Raw genomic sequence first — 16,770 nt, 5'->3', positions numbered from 1 at the left:
GCTTAAGCCTCTATGGGAAGGATCCTCACCTGGAGAAGCTGGGTCCTGTCCTTTCTTCCCCAGGGGCCCTCAGAGATACTGGGAAGGGTACAGCTTGACCACCCCCTTCTTTTGCTTAGGAGATGTGGCTCTTCTGTGATAGCTTTTTGTTGCTTCAATACCAAAGAATTGGTTCCTCTGCCCCAGCGCAGACAACATGACTCAGAGCAGCCCCACCCTGCCCCTGCAGGCTGCCTGGGCCTGGCCCCCATCACCCTGTGCTGCCTCCCCTGCCATGTGGGTGCAGAGCCTCGGGCCTGGCCCTTGAGGATGGTAGTGGGCTGAGTAGCAGAGAGAAGGCGCTGCCAGGGAGTGCCCATCCACATGACTGAGCATGGCTGGGGCATGGGGCCCAGTGTGGCCCTCTCAATCAGTTCTCCCCTCCAGAGCAGCCATTCTGCCCCCTCACAGGCCAAGCATTTCTGGGAGCTCTTTCTGAGAATCCTGTTTGGGTTCCCATTCCCAGCCTGGGGCATGGGGCTTTCAGGAGTGCTTCACAGCCAGAGCCTTCTCTCCTGCAAAGCTGATGTGGCCTGGCCACGGAGGGCACGGGAAGGCCCCAGATTTGGTTTTCTGCGTTCTATAAAGAAAGATCCCACCGCAGCTCCCAGCAAATCCTTGGGAGCAGCTGCCTCTGACTCAGGTACAACCAGGGTGAATCCTGCTGCCCTCAGGGGTTGTCCCCACATCTGGCCTCGGAAGCACCGAAAGCTGAGAGGGCATGGGCTATGGTGCTGCATCTTGGTACCTTGGGAGGTCAGACACCCTTTCGGGTAATGTTCCTGGGTTCCAGGGTGGTGGTGTGGGGGGTGCTGGAGTGGGGGCAGGCTTGCCCCATCAATCTGTATTTGTGTGTTTGTGAGAGAGAGATTGATTCAGCTGAGGGCAAGCCCTGGGAGTTCCTGGCGGGAGAACAGGGTGGGAGCCTTGTTCCCCATGGGCACAGGCTGGGATGCCAGCCCTGGGGGGGCACTGTGCTCCTCAGGGGCCAGGGGCAGCAGATCTCTGTGTGCAGGTGAATGTATGTGTGACTGCAGAGAGGGACAGGCTGGGGGCCACAGGAGGACGGAGACCCAGGGCTGGCTGAGCTCCTGCAGCTCTGCTGCCTCAGTCCTGGGGCAGGCAACCCTGTGTGTGCGGTGGGGAAGAGGGGCCAGCTCAAGGGCCCTCAAGGGCCCATGCAAGGCCTTCCCTAGGGGTGTGGTGTGTGTCTGGGGGCATCCCTGAGGACTACTGATACATCCCAGCTTCCCTGCAACCATCACACAGCAGTGGAGCCCTGCGACCTGGGGGGAACAGGAACCTGGGGAGACTAGTGCGTCTGCAGCTGCTGGCACACTAGCCATAGTGCACAGACCTTGTGGCATTGTCACTGTGGGCCATATGTTACTGGGGGTACCACAGTAGTGGTTGGTCTCCAGGATCCTGTGTCATCTCGGTGTCCCAACCTGGTCCTTTGTGTGCCGTCTCTGAGGATGAGGGGTGGGAGTCCAGCCTCAGCAGATGTAGGGAAGGCCTGGGGGTGTGTAGCTCAAGCCGGGCCCCGCCCTTCTTTCCCATCTCACTCCCAGCCCCTGTGAGTACCATATCCCTCAGTTGCCCAAAGTGAAACATTTACAAAAACAATAAAAATAATTTTTAAAGAGCAGAGTAAGAAGTGTTTTTACCACTGTCTGAAATGATTTACGTGTTACTTTTGTGGTCTGTGTTCTCTTTGGATATTTTCTGTACGTAACTGTAGTTTAAAAAAGTATTCCAAACCATGTTTTGTCTGTGTTTCCTTACCAAAAGACAGCCTCTAGGTGGGCCTTCTGGGCTCTGTTAGCTTCCCCTGCCACCCTAGCCTGTGGCTACCCCCAACCCCAGGCCTCCAGCCCTGTGCAGCACCCACCTCATGTACCATGTGCATAACCTGTCTGGTCAGCGGGGAGACAGGCATAGAGAAATCAGGTTGTCTCTGAAGGGGAATCGGGCTTCCAGGAGCTGGGCTGTCCTGTGAACACTGGGGTTAAAGAGGGTAGTTCATGGTCTTCCCAGCAGCTCAGGGGCCTCCCCTTTCTGAGCCACCCTGTCTTCAGCACCATCCCTCATCCCTCATGCCCTCACCTCACCAGGCTGCTCTCCATGCAGCTGCCTTGGTTTCAGAGCCATGCTTTGTGTGACAAGGGATTGGTGATACGGGCCTCCAAGTCCTGTCCCCCCATGCCCAGCTGGGAGCCTTCTTCCTCCTGCTGCTTGTGACTGCCCTGAAGGGCTCTGTAGGCTTGGCCTGGCCCTGGCCCTGCAGCCCTGGAGGCAGCAAGGCCCAGACCTGCCCAGTCCCAAGGCCATAGCAGCCCTTCCTGGACCCAGAGACTCATCTGCCTTCCACAGACCTTGCCAGCTGAGAATTTTACCCCACTGGTCTGTTTTGATCATAATAGAAAATAAACCCATCTCTCTCCCACTCCCTCTGGGACCTTCAAGACACCAGCCATTGCATCAGAAGTCCAGTGCTTGGTGCGCTATGTAGCCAGGAGTGAGAACCCCAAGGCATGGCAGGCGTTTGGTCCTCAAGGTAATGGGGGACAGCGTAGGCATTTGGAGGTCTTGTGCCTGAATGCCCCAAGTCACAGGATTCCAGACATCCCTCAGACCCTCACGTGGGTGAGAAGTCTGGGTTACAATGCTCTGAGCCTAGATCCTAACTCTTTTTTACCTATCAACATAAAATAGTTTTCCAGTTTTAACATACGTTCAGTTAATTTTCCAGGAATACAACCGGCACACACGTTGAGAAAACAGTACTTTATGCTCTATTCATTTTGGACAACACATTTTTCCCTCCCCCGCAACGGCCCTGGGGGTTTGAGTCCCCAAATGTGACTCAGCTGTGTCCATAGCAAAGAGGAGAGCGTCTGACGCCTCAACTACGTCCGCATATCCACACAAGTACATTTCACTATAAATCACTCTTATTTTCTCCTATGCGTATTACGTTTGTTTTCAAAGTTGCGTGTGTGAGTAAATTTTGTGTATTTTAATATCAACAGGCATCAGAGGCGGCGTCAGGAACCTGTGTAGTGAAAAGGGCAGGTGGGCTCCGGCGGCGCGGGCGCGCTCTTCACAGCCCCGGAGCCCAGGTGGGCTGATGCCCGGCCTGCCTGGAGCCCTGCACTCCCTGCTGGGAGGAACAGAGTCTCCGTAAGGCACTCCGCCGCCCGGACAGTGGGCCCAGGGCCCGGGGACGACCCACCTTCTCCGGCCCACCCCCTCTCCACCTCGTACCTGCCCACCCCCTCTCCACCTCGTACCTGCCCCTACGTCAGCCGGACTACGACTTCTTGGAGGCTTCGGGGTGAGTGAACTACACTCCCCAGAATGCCCTACGGCCGAGGTGCGGTACTGCGCCTGTGTGCGGAAACAGGGGCGGGGCGCGAGGGGCGACGCGGTGGGGCGGGGCCCAGGCTGGGCCTGGGTCGGGCACGCCTAGCGGCGAAGGGGCGGAGTCGCGGGCGCAGCGCGGGAAGTCCGGATCCCGAGCTGCGGTGGCGACCAGAGCATGAGTCTAGAACGCGAGCTTCGCCGTGAGTCCCTCCGGGCCCCGGGTACCGGGAGCGCGGAGGTCGGGAGCGGACTCGGCTCGGCTCAGCCTCCGGCGCTTCTTCCTCCCGGCAGAGCTCAGCAAGGACAAAGCCAAGGCCCAGAGCGGCGGGCAGCTGCTCGAGGAGGCCGCCTGCTGCCACCAGCTGGGGGAGCTCCTGGCCAGTCATGGTGCGTGCGGCTCCGCGCCGGGCCGGGGCTGGGCGGGCGGGAGGTGAGCGGACCCTTCCCGAGCAGGCGCCGTCCCGCGCGGCCGCTGCCCCGCACCGCTCGCACCCTGGCCAGGCTGTGTATGCCCTTGCCCGCCTAGGCCGCTACGCAGAGGCCCTGGAGGAGCATCGGCAGGAGCTCCAGCTCCTGGAGAGCGCTGGTGACCCCCTGGGCTGCGCCGTGGCCCACCGCAAGATTGGAGAGCGTCTGGCAGAGATGGAGGACTACTCAGCTGCCCTGCAGGTGTGGGGCACCACTGGCCACACCCCAGCCTGCGTCGGCTTCTACGACTTGGAGTCCCTTTCCGAGGAGGGAGGCAGAGTCTTCAGTGTCAGCCATCTGGCCTGACACAGCCTCACCTTCAGGGCTCCATACTAGGGGACGGTAGCCTGATCCTGGGGTGGGGACACCACAGCCTTTCCTGGAACTGGGGCGGGAATAGGTTTCCTGGCACCAGAAACCATCAGTGAGCACATTGTTTCAGCTGTGTTTGCAGAGGGAGTGGGGGGATCAGGACCCACTGTCCACACAGTGCATTCCCTGGCTGCTGGGGCCAGGCTGCAGCACCCCCACTAACTCCCAGTCATCCTCCGCCCACAGTGTGGCCAGTAGTGGTGTGGAGCAGCTGTGGCCACAGCCAGGCTTTGGCATAAAGAAGGGGCGTATGTGGCCTGACCCTGGCCTACTCTGTCGGGGTTTGGGGAATCGCCCGGAGTCTGGATGTGGGGGATTTGCTTGAGGTGGATCAGCTAACGGTGGTGATTTCTCTCCACACTCAGCACCAGCACCAATACCTGGAGCTGGCCCGTTCCCTGTCAAACCACACTGAGCTGCAGAGGGCCTGGGCCACTATTGGCCGTACCCACCTGGACATCTATGACCACTGCCAGCTGAGGGACGCCTTGCTGCAGGCGCAAGCTGCCTTTGAGAAGAGCTTGGCTATTGTCGATGAGAAGCTGGAGGGTAGGTGCCTTCCTCACTCTCTGCCTCCTGAACTGCAGGCTGGGGAGCACTGGCCCTAGTGCCTGCCTAGCCTGCTCGGTGAGTCCCACCTTTGCAGGCCCTCCCTTTTCCAGGCTCCTTGGTGACAGAGTGCAGGGCCCAACCTCGCCACTACCTTGGGTCTGGAGATCACCTGCTCTCTATCCACCTGCACTTTCTGCAGCAGCACCCCAGCACCCACAGTGGAAGGTGGGAGGTAGGGCTGGATGGGCCTGAACAGGGCCTGAAGTTGGAAGCCTTACATCAGGGGAGGCGGCCAAGTGTTTGGAGGGGGTGTCTTCCAGGGACACTGGCCCAGAGGGAACTGAACGAGATGAGGACCCGGCTCTACCTCAACCTGGGCCTCACCTTTGAGAGCCTACAGCAGACAGCCCTGTGCAACGACTACTTGAGGAAGAGCATCTTTCTCGCTGAGTAAGGCCCTAGCCCTGCCCTACAAGGGAATAGAATCCCATGTTCCTCAAGGAAGTAGCTGGGCTAGGGTCTCTCCCAGGACCCTCCTGAGAGGACAGCCTGGCTGGGCCTCACCCCCGACCCCTGTCGACTCTCCATTGGCAGAGAGGCCTCTCACGTCTGTGTTGTGTACCGGGGGAGGAGCAGGCTTGGTTTGGGCTCTGAGACCGCAGTATGGCAGGGCTGGGATCCGTGAGGCTTCAGCACCTATTGCTGGCCGAACGTTCCCTGCACATCAGTGGCCCTCCTGAGCACACTGGTACCTTCTGGCCACTTTTCCAGAGCTGGAGTGTGCTAGGCACTCTGAGCACCTATTACCCCATGCTCCTTGCAGGCAGAACCACCTCTATGAGGACCTGTTCCGTGCCCGCTACAATCTGGGCACCATCCACTGGCGCGGAGGGCAGCACTCCCAGGCCATGCGCTGCCTGGAGGGGGCCCGGGAATGTGCACGCAGCATGAGGAAGCGGTTTTTGGAGAGCGAGTGCTGTGTGGTGATCTCGCAGGTACCTGCTCCACAGCTCTGGGTTCAGCCCCAGTGGGGTCAGGCCTTGGGGTGTCTGCAAGCTTTGCCTTCTTTTGCTTCTCAGGTCCTCCAAGATCTGGGGGACTTTTTGGCTGCCAAAAGAGCCCTAAAGAAGGCCTACAGGCTGGGCTCCCAGAAGCCTTTGCAGAGGGTGGCTGTCTGCCAGAGCCTCAAGTATGGTGAGCCTGGAAGAGGGCTGGGGGGCTGAATCCCTGGGAAGGGGAGTGAGGGGAGTCCACTCCCTCGGCCCTGAGCATGTGTGCTTGGGTAGGTGGTGGCTTCAGCTTCCAGCAAGAGGGGCAGATCTCCTGACTTCCTGTTGGGAGGAGACCCTGTTTTTCTCTGAGCTCACACCACAGTTTGTCAGGGAGCACTGTGGGATGTCAACTGGCTGGGCCTTTGCTCAGGAGTCAGTATCTTCGTTAAACTGGAGACAATAGTTCCTCCCCATTCCATGGGATGGGAGAGCAGGTGGCATGTGTGTGGCCCTGGAAGTTCTGATGGCAGTGACCGTCATCAGCACGCCTTGTCCTTAGTTGTTAATCTTGTTTTTTTGATCCTGGAGATAAGCCCACGAGGTAGACCCTTCTGTTACCCCCTTTGCCAAGGGGCAGGTGGAGGCGTAGAAAGGGCAAGTAGGCTGCCTAAGGGCACAGGGCTGACAGGCGGTAGAGCTGGGGTCAGGGCCTGCTATGCCGCCTCTTGGCACGAGCCTCTTCTTGCAGTGCTGGCAGTGGTCCGGCTGCAGCAACAGCTGGAGGAGGCTGAGGGCAGTGACCCTCAGAGCACTGTGGCCATCTGTGAGCAGCTTGGGGACCTGTTCTCCAAGGCGGGCGACTTCCCCAAGGCAGCTGAGGCCTACCAACAGCAGGTATGTGTCCCCTGGCCAGCAGGAGGGAAGGGCCAGCATGGTGTGTGGTGGCCTGTCCAGGGGCAGCCCAGGCCTCACTGGAGCTGGTTCCCCAGCTGCATCTTGCCAAGTTGCTGAACAGACCAGAGGCTGAGCTGGCCGTTATCCACGTGTCCCTGGCTACCACGCTGGGAGACATGAAGGACCACCGCCAGGCTGTGCACCACTATGAAGAGGAACTGAGGCTGCGAAATGGCAATGCCCTGGAGGTGACGCACCCCTGCTCCCCATCCTGTGCGGGTTTGTCCCCACAGCTCTGCTGCAAGACTACCATTCTTGCGTGGTGGGCTTGGACAGGCAGCTCCTTCCGAGGACAGTCAGCCTCCAGCAGTCGGGAGGTGGAGCCTGGAGCCCAGGCAGACGTATCTGTGCCGTGTGGGTAGAAGCTAAGCCATGTTGTGGCCGGCTGGATCTGGTGAGTAGTGGCCATGTCTTTACTACTCCTGCTCCAGGAGGCCAAAACCTGGTTCAACATTGCACTATCCCGTGAGGAGGCTGGCGATGCCTATGAGCTACTGGCGCCGTGCTTCCAGAAGGCCCTCAGCTGCGCCCAGAAGGCCCAGCGACCCCAGCTGCAGGTGCAGAAGCCCTCCCCACGTACACCAGACTCCTGACAAGCTCAGCTTCCTTGCGGCCTTCCTGTCTTCCTCGCCCACATCCCCATCTCTCTCTGTACCCACTGCCCCTAGCCCTGCTTGTTCCACCCCCAGGCCTGAGCTGGATGTCCCCTCTGCTCCTCAGAGGCAGGTCCTGCAGCATCTCCACACTGTGCAGCTGAGGCTGCAGCCCCAGGAGGCTCCTGGCACTGAAACCAGACTGCGGGAGCTAAGTGTGGCTGAAGACGAGGAGGAGGAAGAGGAAGAGGAGGAGACAGTGGCCAGTGAGGCCCTGGAGGCCAGCGAGGTGGAGCTCTCAGAGAGCGGTGAGGGCCAGACGCTGCCTTGGCCACTGGGCCAACTGCCTCTGGCATTTTCTTCCTGGACCTGCTCTGAGCTGGGCCCTCTGCTGGGCTGGGGAGGGACAGTGCTGTGCTCTGCTCAGGGCTCCTGTCGGGCAGGTAGGGTGACCAGTGCTTCTGTGGAAGTGGACAGAGGAGGGTGGTGTCATGCAGGGAGCCAAGCAAGGGCAGGCTGAGACCTTCCTGGAGGAGACAGTGGGTGTCAGCCAGGGGAGGTGGAACAGGGTCAGAGCCTGGGCAGACGGGTCCAGTAGAGGTGCATGTGCTATCGGGGAGATAGGATAGGGTGCATCGTGGAGGGCCTCTGCTGCCCCAGGCAAGAGCTGAGCACATTCCTAAAACCTCTGGAGCCAGTCTGGGTTTCTTCCAGAGACTGGCGTGGTCAGCTGCACGGAGGGTGGGCATGAGGGACTGGCTGAGCAGGGCTTAGACTGAAGCTCTCTCATGCCAAGAGCTCGGTTGGTGGGCTGCTGTGGCCTTGTGGTGGGTGTAGGGAGCCTGTATCTGAGGCCTGAAGGTGGGTTCCAGGATAGGTTGTGACTTCAGCTTTGAATTTGAGGGGACTCCAGAACCTCGAGGTTAGTGGCCCAGCTGTCGCAGGAAGTTGGGGCTGCGCCTTAGAGAAGGGGTCAGGTTGGATGTCGCTGGTGTGTAGGTGCAGATGGCGGGGGATGGACCAAGGACCAGCACTCCAGGGAGTGCTGCTCAGTCAACAGGTGGGCACAGTGTGGGGCTGGGGAAGGAGCTGGTATGGGAAGGGCTGGGGCAACCAGGGGCAGAGGGCGTGGCAAGGAGGGGTCTGGAGAGATGCACCAGGAGCAGGATAGAGGTGGGGTATGTCTACCACCTAGGCAGAGTGTGAGCGGGCAGGGTGCCTGGCCTGAGGGGGCATTGTGGCCTGGCAAGGGTATGCCTGGGCAAGAGGGTTGGGTCTGGGCGTGGGGTGAGAGGCCCATGCACAGATGGACAGGGCATCAGGTGGGCAGCACCCCTAAGTAAGGGGCAGAAAGGTTGGGGGTGCGTCCCCTGTGGACAGAGAGATGGTGGGTGGATATGAGCCCTTGGAAGGCTCTGGGGGACCACTGCTCTCAGCTTTGTCCACCTGGCCAAGGGCCCCCAGAGCTCTGTCTCTGGTTGTTGCTGTGGGGGAGCCTACAGTGGGGCAGGGGTGCTAATGCTCGCATCCCACGGGCTCACCTGGGGCGGTGACCTCGGCCGTGTTCCAGAGAACGACACTGAGGGCCTGTCCCAGCTGCCAGAGGAGGATGAGGAGCTGCAGGTCCACCGGGGCCGGCGGAAGGTGAACAAGGTGAGACAGCACCCTGCCTCCCCCCTGTCCCAGGGCTTAGCAGTGCTGCCTGGCCCCTTACACCTCTGCCCCATCCTGGGGTTGCTGTGCCCACAGTGGAACCGGCGCAATGACGTGGGGGAGACCCTGCTGCACCGAGCCTGTATCGAGGGCCAGCTGCGCTGTGTCCAGGACCTCGTGGCTCAGGTGGGCAGCCACACCGGGACAGGAAGAAGCTTCATGAAGAAGCTGTGGGATTGGGCAGGACCTCCCTGATCTTTCTTAGCTTCCTCATCTTTAAAAGGGAGTCTGAGGAGCCCAGAATGTGGTATATCATCTATGCTGTTCCTGGGTTGGCTGGCCTGGCCAGGATTGCGGTCTAGACCACAGGCTGAGACCTTGGTACCCTCTCTCCTGGCCCAGGCCCTCAAGGGGAGCAGCTATCCTGGGGCCTTCGACCTGGGCACACTGTCTCCTCACAAGGGGACAGGGCAGGCTTAGAGGCTGAAGGATGCACTGTACTCAGCCTGTCTCCCGGGAAAGTGTCTCCTTTACTCTGCTGAGACCTAGGCCAGAGGAGGGGAGGGCCAGGCCAAGGGATGGACCCGTGGGGCCCACTCTGGAACAAGGCCCTGCACCCACCTCAAGCCCCAAAGCCCCTGGGTTGGGGGCCAGCCTACAGAGCATGCAGGGCCAAGCTGCCTCCTGTCCTTGGTCACAGGGCCACCCCCTGAACCCTCGGGACTATTGTGGCTGGACACCACTACATGAAGCATGCAACTACGGGCATCTGGGTGAGTGAGGGGCAGGCGGGGTCTTGTGTGCTGCAGGGGGGGCACATGGGGCAAAGAGGGGGTCTGATCAGGGCACTGGGAGCTGGGCTCACATCCCTTGGCCCACAGAGATCGTCCGCTTCCTGCTGGACCATGGGGCTGCAGTGGACGACCCAGGTGGCCAGGGGTGCGAGGGTATTACCCCCCTGCACGATTCTCTCAACTGTGGCCACTTCGAGGTGGCCGAGCTGCTTATTGAGCGGGGGGCATCCGTCACCCTCCGAACCAAGAAGGTGAGCCTGGTGGGGCATGGTGGGTGAGGGCTGTGTGGGGCTGGGGGCTGCCCCACTGTGCTCAGCTGGGTGCCACACAGGGCCACAGCCCACTGGAGACACTGCAGCAGTGGGTGAAGCTATACCGCAGGGACCTGGACCTTGAGACGCGGCAGAAAGCGAGCGCCATGGAGAGGCTACTCCAGGCAGCATCCTCGGGCCGAGGCAAGCAGGGTCCCCTCTGCCTGGGGACGTTGTGCCCTGCCTGAGAACCCCTGGGCCCTGATTCTCAGGGGACACTTTAGCATGGGTTGGGGGGAGGAGGTGCCAGCCCCTGTCTCATGATGGATTCTTTCTCCCACAGAGCCCCATAGCTCCCAGGGCCCCCGGATGATCCCACATAATCATCTGTTTGACCCTGAGACCTCTCCTCCCCTGACCCCCTGCCCAGAACCCCCCTCTCATACCCCTAAACCCCCAGAGGCCTCTCAGGCCCGTGTCAGGGTCTCCCCAGGGCAGGCAATACCAGCTGTGGCCAGGCCTCGGAAGAACAGGCGTGGGCCATCCAGCAACAGCAGCTCAGAGGACGAGGACAGCATGGGCCACCCCCAGCCATCCCTGAAGAGGGCTCGGTGCTCTGCCCTGGCACAGCAGGCTGAGGCCTGGATGCCTGGTTCTGCCAGCAGCAGGGAGGCAGCCGTGGTGGGCACCAGCCAGGCAGCCTACCAGGCAGCCATCCGAGGTGTGGGCAGTGCCCAGAGCCGCCACCTGGGGCCTGGCCCACCTTGGGGCCAGAAAGAAGTCCCTACCCCTCAGACAGCGCTCATCCCTGAGGAAGAGTACCTGGCTGGGGACTGGCTGGAGCTCGACGTGCCCCTGACCCACAGCTACCAGGGCAGCCGCCGGCCCCGCCCCCAGGGCTGCGGGGAGAGCAGCAGGTCCAGGGCCTCAGGATCAGATGTTGAGGAGCGCCCCATCAGGCCCCGGGCCTGGGCCAAGCAGACCCGCCTGACCTGTCTCGAGAGTCGGAGTGCCCCTGTCCAGGCAGGGGACAGCAGCTCGGCTGAAGAATGCCCAGGGAGCTCTACTGTCCCCAGGGACATGGGGCCTGGTGGGGATAGTCCTGCAGTAGGCCAGCCCTCGGTAGGTGTGCAAGCCCAGAGCAGGGCCAGCTCCCCAGCTCAGGGCAGGTTGGGGTGGGGCCTCTATCTCCCTGACTTAACCCATCCTCTGCTCTTGCTTGCCAGGGTTCTGTCCTACCTCCTCCTATCCGGGTTCGAGTTCAAGTTCAAGATAATCTCTTCCTCATTCCTGTCCCGCATAGGTAAGGCATCACCTGCCCTTTCCCAGCCCTGGCCCCCTCTGCCCACCTGTGCAGTGCCAGGGCCACTATGGCAGAGGAGGCCTAGGCACCTTCGTGTATGCACATCAGGGTCGGGGCATGTGGCAAGGGCCCCATTTGACGTGGTGCCCCACCACTGAGCCCCAGGCTGCCTGGCAGCTGGGGTGAGGCCCAGATGAGGGTGCCCCGCACAAGCATGGCAGGGGTCCCTGGAGTGCTCCTGCAGGCCCTGTAGCTCCCAGGAATGGCCAAAGGGGTTGGTGGTGTGCTGGGCTGCAGGGACAGGACAGAGCCGGCTATCCAGGGGAGGAGGAGCTTCAGATGGCAGGACCAAGGGGCATTACCCAGGCTGCATGCAAGGGCCTGGCCAGGGTCCAGGGTTCAGCATGCCGTCCACCCCCACAGCAGTGAGGCCCACTCTGTGGCGTGGCTGGCGGAGCAGGCAGCCCAGCGTTACTGCCAGACCTGTGGGCTGCTGCCGCGGCTCACCCTACGGAAGGAGGGCGCCCTGCTGGCCCCACAGGACCCCATTCCAGACGTGCTGCAGAGTAATGATGAGGTGAGCAGCGGGACCCAGCACCCCAGGCTCTAAGTACCCCAGAGCCCCTGACCATGGGTGCTTTTCAGGTGTTGGCTGAAGTAACCTCATGGGACCTACCCCCGCTAGCCGACCGCTACTGCAGGGCCTGCCAGAGCCTGGGACAAGGTGAGGGCCCATGAGGACCACAGCTGCTGGGTGAGGCTGTGCAAGGAAGCCTGGGCAGAGGGCTCCACTGCCGCTTTCATGCCCAGGTCTGTGGGCTGTGAGAGTAGGGTTGCCCCAGCTGGTCCCAGTGAGTGCCGTGTCTGCACTTACATGTGTGGATGGCGGGTGGGGGAAGACAGCTCTGAGATTGCAGCCTGTTGGGTGGGATGGTATAAAGTTACCAGAGCCACGGCAACCAGGCCCCAGGGGACAGTCTAATGTGGGCTGGGAGCTGCCAGGGAAGCTCGTCTCAGGGACTACAAGATGCAGGGACTGGCGGAGGTCAGGGTCCCACAGACCCACCTCAGTCCACGGGCTTGTGAGAGTGGGCTCTGTAGGTCCTCTGCTTGGCACTCCCTGGGCTAGTGAGAAGGGGCCCCGTGGTTTACCCCCCAGGATTCAGAGGGCAGAAAGGTCAGGCTCTGGTCCCATGACACCATGTCCCTCCCACTCAGGGGAGCACCCACAGGTACTACAGGCTGTGGAGCGCCAGGACTCGGGCCCCACGTTCAGTGCCTGCTCCCTGGCCCTGCGCCAGGCCCAGCTCACACCCCTGCTGCGGGCCCTCAAGCTACACACAACACTCCGGGAGCTGCGCCTGGCAGGGAACCGGCTAGGGGATGGATGTGCCGCTGAGCTGCTGGCCGCCCTGGGCACCATGCCCAGTCTAGTCATCCTCGACCTCTCCTCCAACCACCTGGGCCCCGAAGGCCTGCGCCAGCTTGCCATGGGCCTCCCGGGCCAGGCCACCTTGCAGGTAGAGACACAGGGAGCAGTGGGGCATCAGCCAGGGTACACCAGTTTTCCCATTCAGCCAGTCCCTGGGCAGACTGGAGAGGTCAAGAGCTGGCCAGTGCCTGGCTCTGCCTAAGTGGGGGGCCAAGGTGGGAGGGGCCCCTACTTTGGCCCCCAGCATAGCCAGCCTCTGAGGGGGAGCTGGGCCCCTGGGGATTCTGGGGATTCAGTGCACGGCCTATGTCTTCCATAGAACTTAGAGGAGCTTGACTTAAGCATGAACCCCCTGGGGGACAGCTGTGGCCAGGCCCTGGCCTCCCTTCTGCTGGCCTGCCCCTTGCTCAGCACCCTGCGCCTGCAGGCCTGTACCTTCGGCCCCAGCTTCTTCCTGAGCCACCAGGCAGCTCTGAGTAGCGCCTTCCAAGGTGAGCTGACTGGGTACTCCCTTGTCTACTCCCTGACCCCAGTGTGTTGAGGGACTCAGAGGACCTTAAGCAAAAGGGGCCTGGGATGCTAGGTCTGGCTGTGCAGGAGGGACCAGCTTCTGGGAGCACAATTATGCATGTGTGTATCTGGGTTTGCCTGGATTGACGGGCGTCTGGTGCCTACCCCACCTGGGCTGTCCCCCAGGACACACTGCAGGGTGTGTGCTCCCCCAGCCCCTTGCTCACCGGCTCCGAGTGTTCTGTGGGAGCAGCAGCCAGGCAGCAGTGCCCCCTCATCCCCTACCATGCAGATACCCTGGCCTAGGACCATCTGGGGTGGGTGGGAGTGGACGGGGACCCAGAAATGGTAGGGAGGAGTTGGGCTCAGGAGTCCAGCTCTACCCCTTCCCTGCTGGAAGAACTTGGATGAGAGCCTTTGCCCCTTTACCTCTTGCCCCACCCATACAAACTTAGGGATAACGGTTCTCCCAAAAGGATCCTATGGGTCTGGGCCCAGAACTATGGTTGGAGACAGGGTTTGGTGGCCACGTGGGGCTGACAGATTCTGGTCTGGTACAGATGCTAAGCACCTGAAGACCCTGTCCCTATCCTACAATGCCTTGGGGGCCCCTGCCCTGGCCCGGGCCCTGCAGAGCCTGCCTGCCTGTGCCCTCCTACACCTGGAGCTCAGTTCCGTGGCAGCTGGCAAGAGCGACTCAGGCCTCATGGAGCCCGTGGTCAGATACCTGACCAAGGTACGAGGTCAGGGAGGGGCCACCAAGCCAGGACACTGAGCCTCAGGGGCCAAAGGTCAAAGGTCCCCAAGCTGAGGCCCTGTGGGGGCTGGGAAGAAGGGTGGAGATTTAGAAAGGGAAGCTGTGGGGGATGCTTTCTGTACAGCTGCGTGCCTCAGGCTGTGTCCGGGCCCAAGGGGCACACCCAGCCCTGCCCTCACACCTAGTGCCCTCTCCTGGGGGGGTCTTGCAGACAGCGCTGGGTCCCTGTGGTTTTCACATCACAACATGCCAAGTGTGACTTAGACCCAGGAGGAGAGGTGTTTCCTTCTGATCTCCAAATTGATGGGATACTGCTCCCTTCTGGCCCCTTGAATGCCTGGCCTCCTTTGTATGGGTGCCTCTCTGGGAAGCAGGGAGGGCAGGTGCCCCACTTGGCTTGGCCCCCTTGGGCCTCTGCTCATGTCCAGGAAGGCTGTGCTCTGGCCCACCTGACCCTGTCTGCAAACCATCTGGGTGACAAGGCTGTGAGAGACCTGAGCAGGTAACGTCCCCACCCTGCTGCCCACTGTCTGGGCGTGGGGAGGGGTCTGCTTTCAAGGCCTGGGACTCCAGAGAAACTGGGTTAGGTGGGAAGGGCCACAGAAATGGTGCCAACTCCTCCCTGAAAGGGTGCCCCAAGACCTGGCTCCATCTGGCTTCCACCAGCCTCCAGGGCTGCCCTGCCAGGCACACCACCCTCCTTAAGTTCTCACCATATGTCTGTGGCTCTTGAGCGCCTTCCTCTGCTGTGTCCTTTCCTGTCACCCTTGTGCATCAGCCCACACAAAGACTACTGCTCTCATGACCCTGGACCCTTGGCCAGCTGTCAGGGGATTGCCAAGAGGGGCCCAAGCCAGGCCAGGAAGACCTAGAACTGGCCACCATGGGCCTGGCCTGTGGCTCCCAGAGCTGTGAGTCTGTCTGTAGCAGCTTTCACTAGTGACAGGGTAAGCATGCCCTCTCTGGAAATTAACCCTTGCACTTCCCACGTTGTCTCAGATGTCTCCCTCACTGCCCCTCACTTCTCTCGCTGGACCTGTCTGCCAACCCTGAGATCAGCTGCGCCAGCCTGGAGGAGCTCCTGTTCACCCTCCAGAAGCGGCTCCGAGGCCTTAACTTCCTTGGCCTGTCAGGTAAGGGCTGGGTGTGGTAGCCACCCCTGCCATACCTGGCCAGCCATGGAGCTCCTCAGTCAGGGACCTGCCTGAGGCCCAGGTACCTCTCCTAAGATGCTGTCACTGCCATCAGCCAGGCAGCCAGGCCGGGCTGGGCTCCCTGAGGCTGGTGCCTGGGGGAAGTGTGCAGCGTGACAGGAAAGGGGCATGAGCCCAGCTTCTAAAACAATGGGGCAGGGAGGGAGGTTCTCTGCCTCTGGCCCATCCAGCCTGACCCTCAGAGCAGACCATGGCAGGTAAAACCCTCTTCCACAGGGACTTCCTCATTCTCTGTGGCAGGAAGAGAGAGCTCAAGGTCAGGGTGTTGAAAGCTGCCAAGGGACCTTCCCACTTCCTGGTGGGAGCTGCTCTGACCCTACCCTTACCTGGTCTGTGGCCCAGGCTGTGGCCTGATTTAGCTTGTTCTCACTCCAGCCACACCAGGGCAATCCCCTACCTAAGCTGTCTGGAGGACAACCCCAGGAGAGGTACACTGATGAATTGGCCAGCCAGGAGCCTGGCATGCCCAGCTGATGTCTGAGAGGAGAACACCAGGTTCTGCTCTCCAGGGGACAAGGGCTGGAAATAGGTGTGTGTAAGGGGAGCCCCTGGGTTCTTCCTGTGCCTCCCCCTTCACCCCACAGGTCTAGGCTGCCTCCTCCAGGAAGGCAGGTTGGTAGAGACCTGTACCCATCCGGGGTCTGCTCCCCATGCTCCTGAGCTCCTGGCATCTGTACTCGCTCATCCAGCCCCCAAGTTCCAGAGCCTACAGGAGCTTAGTGTCCTCCTGAGCCACTCAGGCCCAAGATGTACAGATTTGCAAGCAGCGATATTATGTCCGTTTTATGGATGAGGAGACTGAGGTGTAGTCAGACTCGGAGGTCAGGGCACTGCCAGAGGTGGAGAGGGGAACACAGCAGTATTTGAGCCACCTTCCTCCTGCCTGGCCACTGGCTACGCAGAGGAGCCCACTCTCCTTCCTGAGTGTGTGATGGAGCCTTTGCTAGGCTGTGCCCGCAGCACCTAGCTCTAGCCCCAAGGACCTCAGAGGAAGTGTGGTGTTAACCAAGGGCTATGCTAGTAAACAGAACGTAGGCTTTGGAGTCCCATGGGGCGTGCCATTGGCACTGGACCGCTACTGCCTCCTGCAGGGCTGAGACCTGCCCTCCGCCCCTGTGCAGGCTGCGCCCTCCAGGGCCCCTTGGGCCTGGAGCTCTGGGACAAGACCACCGTGCAGCTGCAGGAGCTGCAGCTCTGCAGCAGACGCCTCTGCGCCAAGGACCGGGACACCTTGCGCCAGCTGCTGCCCAGTCAGCCAGGCCCTGGCGTGTGCATGCTGGACCGAGGCTCCAAGCTCTTCTTCCGGCGCCTCTGACGCGGCGCCACCACTCTCCGCCCACCTACCCTCAAGCCCTTAATAAACGAAACTGCTGCCTCCATCCCTGTGGCTGCTTGGACCGCGAATGGGCATGTCGGGCGGGGCAGGGGCGGGCCCGGGAGCCCTGGCGGCGCCGGCCAGGCTCACACACAGCGGGCTGAGCACCGAGTTGTCGATTGGAGCCGGTCCCGGAGCGCGCAGG

General features: G+C 61.3%; 1 protein-coding gene across 1 annotated transcript; it reads left to right on the top strand.

The window, feature by feature from the left end:
* Positions 1 to 3,580: 3,580 nt before the first annotated feature.
* On the top strand, positions 3,581 to 16,566 carry TONSL (tonsoku-like, DNA repair protein). Its single transcript, XM_012648099.1, has 26 exons — positions 3,581 to 3,605; positions 3,697 to 3,792; positions 3,932 to 4,074; positions 4,611 to 4,794; positions 5,118 to 5,247; positions 5,621 to 5,792; positions 5,877 to 5,991; positions 6,538 to 6,683; positions 6,779 to 6,931; positions 7,175 to 7,300; positions 7,464 to 7,644; positions 8,907 to 8,989; positions 9,086 to 9,175; positions 9,690 to 9,762; positions 9,871 to 10,034; positions 10,115 to 10,238; positions 10,378 to 11,156; positions 11,261 to 11,337; positions 11,761 to 11,914; positions 11,983 to 12,061; positions 12,556 to 12,857; positions 13,089 to 13,260; positions 13,840 to 14,015; positions 14,465 to 14,538; positions 15,036 to 15,169; positions 16,372 to 16,566. The coding sequence occupies exons 1-26, from the start codon at positions 3,581 to 3,583 to the stop codon at positions 16,563 to 16,565; spliced, it is 4,146 nt and encodes a 1,381-aa protein (XP_012503553.1). The 3' UTR covers position 16,566.
* Positions 16,567 to 16,770: the final 204 nt, after the last annotated feature.

Source organism: Propithecus coquereli, unplaced genomic scaffold (genome assembly GCF_000956105.1).
Source record: "Propithecus coquereli isolate 6110/MARCELLA unplaced genomic scaffold, Pcoq_1.0 Scaffold28, whole genome shotgun sequence".
NCBI lineage: Eukaryota > Metazoa > Chordata > Mammalia > Primates > Indriidae > Propithecus > Propithecus coquereli.
This window is presented reverse-complemented; position numbering and strand designations above follow the sequence as displayed.